The following is a 6000-nucleotide window of genomic DNA, read 5'->3' as shown; positions in this document are numbered from 1 at the left end:
GGGTTTCAAGGTTGACTTTTCTGCCCACGATGCAGTTGCAAAGGGGATTTCAGAAAAGCAAAGAGAGAGAGAGAGAGAGAGAGAGAGCCTAAGTCGGATGGTGGCAAAGAGGGAGGGGGGCTCAGCGTGTTTTTGGTGGTGGGGGGAGGGGGGAGGAGGAAGAGAGCTTGCGAGGGGGAAGAGGGGTCTGTAAAACGTCAGGAACAGCACAAAGCCTTTGCCACGTAATTACAGGCTCCTATTAAGTCTCGATCTGCCCTCCCAGGGGTGTCCAATTTTCATGTAGACCCTACAAAGGCTCCCCTGCATGCCAACCTGTGCCTTTTGAAGTGCCAGAGAGCGGCTCGATCCAGCGGAGAAGGGGGGTGGGGGTGGAAAGCAGCTGAGAGGGAGGGAAGGGGAAAGAGAGAGGAAGAGTGTGGGGGAAACCCCCACAAAACCAAAAAACCAGCCTCCTGTCTGATCGGACTCGTGGAAAAAGCTTCCCTTTGCCTTCAGCGAAGATCCGGCCGGCGAGTACATCTGCAAGACATCAGCACCCTCCCACCGCCTCCCTCACTCCTGAGACTCACCAGGAGCGCGGCGCGGGGGGAAGCGCCTTGCCTTGAAGATGTTTTAAAGCCGGGACCAGCCGGTGCCTCCGCGCCCGCCCGGGGACTGCGCCGCTTCCCCCGCGAGCCGCGCTCGCAGTCCGCCCCCGGCCGCGCCCGCCCCGCCCCGCGCCGCGCCGCGCCGCGCTCCCGCCCCCCGCTCTGCTTATGGCCCTTTTCGCCGGGTGCCCCCCTTTTTTCCCCCTTCCGTGAGACCTGGAAGCGGCTGGGCAGAGAGCGGCTCTGGATTATCGCTCGGGCCCCTGCTGCCCCGGCAGTGCTGCTGCTCGGGGGGGAGGGAGTCCCTTCCCTCCGTCCTCCTCCTCTTCCTCCTCCTCCTCCTCCCCGGCGCTCTCCCGCTCCTCTCCTGCCTGCACTTTCCCTTTAAGGCTTGGGGGGAAACCATGACTTCCAGCTATGCCCATGTCCTGGAGAGACAGGCCGTGCTGGCCACCCGCTTGGAGAGCCCCGGCCACCTGGACAATTTACAGGCCAAAAAGAACTTCTCGGTCAGTCACCTGCTGGATCTGGAGGAAGCCGGGGACATGGTGGCGGCTCAGGCCGACGAGGGCGTGGGGGAATCGAGCAGGAGCTTGCTGGAGTCCCCGGGGCTGACCAGCGGCAGCGACACGCCGCAGGCGGACAGTAAGTGGGGGCGTGCGGGCCCGGGCGGCGGGAAGGGGAGCCACCCCAGGCGCACGCACCCAGAGCGCAGCGAGCCGGGGCAGATGCGCTGTGACCGGGCGGGGATCCCGCGGTCGCTACCCGCTTGGGCGCAGGGAGGGAGGGACGGGGCAAAGCTGCGGGACGAGAGTCCCCAGCTCCTCGCAGAGATCCTGCCCCGTCGCGGGCTCTGCAGATGCCCCCCGCGGGGGAGCGGGGCTGCGGGCCCCCTGGAGCGCTCGCAAGTGCCCCGGGTCCTGCGGCGGCGGGCGGCTGCGCGGCCACCCGCGCATTGAAAGCAGCTGCCGAGCAAGGGTTTCTAACACCTCTAAATCCCTGATAACGAGCGCCCTGCAAGCGGTTATGGCAGGGGCGAGGCCAGGCTCGGGACCGCTCTTTGCTTCAGGGGCTGGAGAGCTGGACTGAGAAAATCAGCGCCGCGCAGCTCGGGGCTGTCAGGAGCATCTCGTGTCGGTGCGGAGCGGGGCTGGGGGTTAGGGAAAGCACCCACTCCACTGGTCGCACACACGCCACACTGGCCCGCTCAGCTGCTGGCTCGAGCCATCTCTCCCCAAGCAGACTCTGGTCCCTTTTTCTAGGGCCTTCTTCTATCTTCAGTCTCGATCGGGATCATCAAGGGACCAGCCTTTATGCCAGAGCGGGACCCCGTTCCTTTATCCCGTCTCACTGCCGGATCAAGGGAGGCTGACGCAGCCCTTCCTTCATCCCTGAAACCAGCCCGTCTTCTTTCCTTTACATACCCCTCGAAGCGCCCTTTCCTCTCCCAGTCAGTAAGCAGGAGCTGGAGAAGGGAACCCCCCCCCAGTGAAGGTGGAGACCCGGACCCTTCTTCACCCGGCTCCGCCGCTGGTTGTCCGCGATTGCCAAGGGCCACTGGCCCGGCTGCCTCCAGGCCAAAGCCCCGCGCTCAGGGCGAGGCAGAGCCGCCCGCAGCGTTTCAGTCCAGGCCGGAGACCCTGCGTGTCTGGGACCAGGCGCCGGGAGCCGGAGGGGAGCAGGTCTGGAAGGGCTCTTCTGCCTCCCGGGCAGGCTTTGCTGGGGGGAAATCAGCGGGGTCGGGGTCTGCAGTGGGGACTCGGAATCGAGCCTTGCCTCCCCAGCACCCAGACACTCCTGTTTCGTTGCGAAACCCGGGTTTAGCCCCCCTCCCGCCTAGGAGAGCTAAAGAGGCGGCTGGGCCCGATCCGATTGCTCCTACCGAGCTGGGCCCCAGCCTCCCCCCGGCCTTCTCCACTGCCTCCAACCCAAGCCCCTGGAACAGAAGGGGGCAGGATCCCACCCCTTTTTGCCCCCCACCGATGTAACCTGGAAGGCTGCAGGGTGTGGGGCCAGGGCCTGCCTCGCGGAGGACTCTAGGCAAGGGGGCGGAAGATGACTTAAGACAGCTTCCCCCTTCTAAGTCCCCTGCAATTGAAGCGGATCAGCAGCGAGGCCGGGCGACAGGGACGAAGCGCTCTCGACAGAGTGAGGAGGCTGCGGGCAGACGGGAGAAGCCCTTGTCCCGGCTTAGAGCGTCTCCTCCGGGGGACACCAGGGGCGCCGCGGGGCAGAGACGTGGCCGCGGGGGCAGATGCGGAGCCCGAGGGGGATCCGCTCCGTGGCTGCTGCGCCGGGGGAGGCGATGGAGCCCCTCACCCGGCCCCTTAGCGCCTCCCCGGGCCGGGGCGCGGCAGGATCCACAGCAGCCAGCGAGGGGGAGAGGTGCCTAGAGACGCTACCTTGAACCTATGTGTAAACGCGCTTGGGATCCCCCCCCGGTGCTTCTCAAGGCGCTGAAGGGCGAGGGACTTCGCTTGCAAGCCAAGCAGCAGGGAACAAGGGGAACCGCGCTTCCTTCCCACCTGTCCGCCTCGCAATCAGTCCGCTGCCCGGCTCTGCAGCCTACCCACGCGCCCGCTCCGCATTCACTCGGGGCTGCGAGCAGGGCGGGCGGGAGCCGTACTCCCCCGCGGGGGGTTCATGGTCACAGGGGAGATCTGCGTCTTCCCCGCTGGGCCCGGATCGGGAATCGCGGCTCGCTTCCCCTCTCCTTGCCCAGATGAGGTGCCCCAGCCCGCTCCTAATTCATCACTTGCTTTAATTGGCAGCTGCCGCCACCCGCCTGCTCCAGGGGAGCCGAAAGTCTCCTGAGCTCCCCATCCCCAGTCATCTTCGCTGGGGGACCCCGCTGAAGGCTGCTCCGCAGTACCTGTGCCCTGCTAGGAGGTGCAGACAGAAGTGCAGCTCCCAGCTGTAACGATTTTTGTAAAGCCTTTCGGGTTACAACTTTACCCGAGACCAAACAGAAGTTCAGTGTTGGGTCCCATGATCACAGCGATTATCAGCTTCTCTGGGACTCTCTCAGCCCAGTGCCCTTCAGCAGGCAGCGGGTTTCTGTGTCGCTGGTGGAGGTGGGGGTGTTCAGGCTTCTATAAAACGGCTCCGTCTTCCACCTTCTATAACTTTAAATTAGTGCAGCCAGCTTGTCCTAATAAGATCTTTGCTAGAAACACATGTCGCCATAAAAAGGTAGACTAAAAGTCAATTAGAGACACCAGGCTGACGTGTGGGGTGGGCGTCCCGGTCCGCCCCCCTTTCCCCACCGGCCACGGAAACCAATCTGAGGCGTGTTGGAAGAAATCGATTAGTCAGGAGGCAGAAGATTAAAGGGAAGATATTAATCATCTGAGGGCAGCGACAATAATTGAGTCTGTAGCACTGACAGCCGACGTGAAACGTTTGAGTGCGGATCGGGAGCGGATCTAGGGGTTATCTGGCATAAAGCAATCGCTTTTTACAAGCAAAAACACAAGGATCCCAAACACGCCGCCTCGTAGGAGAGGGGATTGTTGTCAGGGAACGGGATGGGGAGGACGCCGCGCTTCCCTCCGGGAGACAGAAATATTGTCTGTGATCGCTAACACGCATTTTATTGCCTAGGAATAAATTGCCCGATAGGCAGACGTTTATTCTAGTAAATTCACATCAGATGTGAGGAAGCCGCAAGGATACTTATCTCCTGGGATCTAGGTTCAGAAATTAGTTTTTACCCCTCGCTGGAGCCTATCTGTTCCCTCTCCTGCTTGGCGTCGCTTTTTTCATCTCTCCACCTCATGAAACGGTAAAATGCCCCTTAGAGGGAAATTCCGTTTTGTAAAGCCGGAGATCAGGGACACACGTGTCCGGCTTCCCAGGTCCGGGAGGGATTGTCAATGTAGGAAACAGCGGCGCTTGAGAAAACGAAGAAACCTGCTTTTAGTCCCCCCCTCCCCCCTTAGCATAGCACATACTTTCACCCTGACAGGGACATTTCCATGACCAAGTGTTACCGCTCTCATTGAAATCTATGCCCGAGCTTCCATCGATCAAAGATCAATTAGGCCCGTCAGGAGCATTTATTTAGGGGCATAGGGCGGCTTCATTTAGACTGCTCTCCTATTTCCCTCCGATGTCTCTGTACGACAGTATTTTTTTAAAAAGCAGCTTGTGTCCCGTCTCCTGTGACCACTTAGCTCCTTCTCTGGTTGACGATCGCCCCACTGGGTACACAGAGAGGACCTCAGAGGTAAGAGCCCGCTCTGCTCACAGACTTCTCACTTCCCCACCGGCTTTCGCGGTTGCTGTCCTATTCACTGGCGGCAGCTCTGAGAGATCCGGGAGGATGTTAAACTTGTAGTAACCCGAGGTGGAGCAGCCGCGGAAGTACCCGGAGCCTGGAAAATTTTACAGCTGTGGAGGGAAGCGCCTTGCAGGGCGCCGCGCCCCTGGAGCAGGCCCCGCCGCCGGAGTGAAACTGAGCAGCCCGGCTCCAGGGCTCCGCCGCCCCCCGGGCCCGCCGCTTTCCCCGTGCCCTTCGCGGCTTGAGCTCAGACGCCCCAATGATATGAAGATCCGCAGCTCCCCCAGAGAAGGGAGTCACAGTCCTTGGGGTCAATCTGGGGAACATCGTGGGGCACGTTTGGTCCTAAATTCATGAGGACCCGTCCCTCCCAGCCCCACCATCTATTTATGCCAATGCAGGAACTCTGCTTTTTTACTTTATTATTATTATTATTTGGTTATTATTATTTGACGATGATGATGATTAAAAAGACCCGTGGACAGAGATTTCAGCAGGAGCCGGGGGGCTTCCTAAGCAGATCCGTAAATCCGTCCGAAGAAAAGAGTGACCTTTTAAAATCAGGATGCTCTGCAGACTCGACAAAGCCCTGCTTATGGCAAACAAACGTACCTTTGATCGCCACCTGCTTCCTAGTGGAAGGACTAAAAACGATGATGGGTGTGGCTCATCGTATGGCTAAAAGCTCTCGGGATTAATCCTCCCAACGCCTGAATCTGGGCTGCCGCGGCGTCTAAATCGGTGCCATAAAAAGGCAGGTAGTGATGCCAAAGTCATCAGCTTGGTAGCCGAATTACAGCTTTCTCAGCTTTCTGGGCTGCTAGGATCCCCCGGCTCACCACTGCGCTCAGTAGCTACAGCTGTCTCAACAGCAAACAACTCTTGATTTATTCTGAGGAATAATAATCCTAACAAGAATAAATTATTTTGTTAATTCCTCTTTTCTCTCGCCGCAGTCGCTAGACATGAAAGGGACATCGAAATCTGTACATCTTTAACGGGGTTTGGGGGAGGAGACGCAGCCACTGCGAAGCTGACCCCGGAGAGATTTCCAGAGGCGCCGAGATGTCACCTGGGGACGAAATCACGGGGGGACAGAAATCATTTAGAGCTCTCCGCGCTGCTACA

General features: G+C 59.8%; 1 protein-coding gene across 2 annotated transcripts in view; it reads left to right on the top strand.

Annotated features, from left to right (window-relative positions):
- Positions 1-232: 232 nt before the first annotated feature.
- PRRX1 (paired related homeobox 1) overlaps positions 233-6000 on the top strand; it is an 87306-nt gene continuing 81538 nt past the window's right edge. The window contains exon 1 of one of the 2 annotated variants that reach the window (XM_019500303.2): positions 233-1235. In XM_019500303.2, coding sequence (XP_019355848.1) covers positions 995-1235 — 241 coding nt within the window. In that variant the 5' untranslated portion in view covers positions 233-994. The remainder of the gene's footprint in view (positions 1236-6000) is intronic. The other variant, XM_014595986.3, reaches the window with a different exon arrangement.

Source organism: Alligator mississippiensis, chromosome 5, assembly GCF_030867095.1.
Source record: "Alligator mississippiensis isolate rAllMis1 chromosome 5, rAllMis1, whole genome shotgun sequence".
Classification (NCBI taxonomy): domain Eukaryota; kingdom Metazoa; phylum Chordata; order Crocodylia; family Alligatoridae; genus Alligator; species Alligator mississippiensis.
The sequence above is the reverse complement of the archived record's forward strand: the minus strand, read 5'-3'. Positions and strand labels throughout refer to the sequence as shown.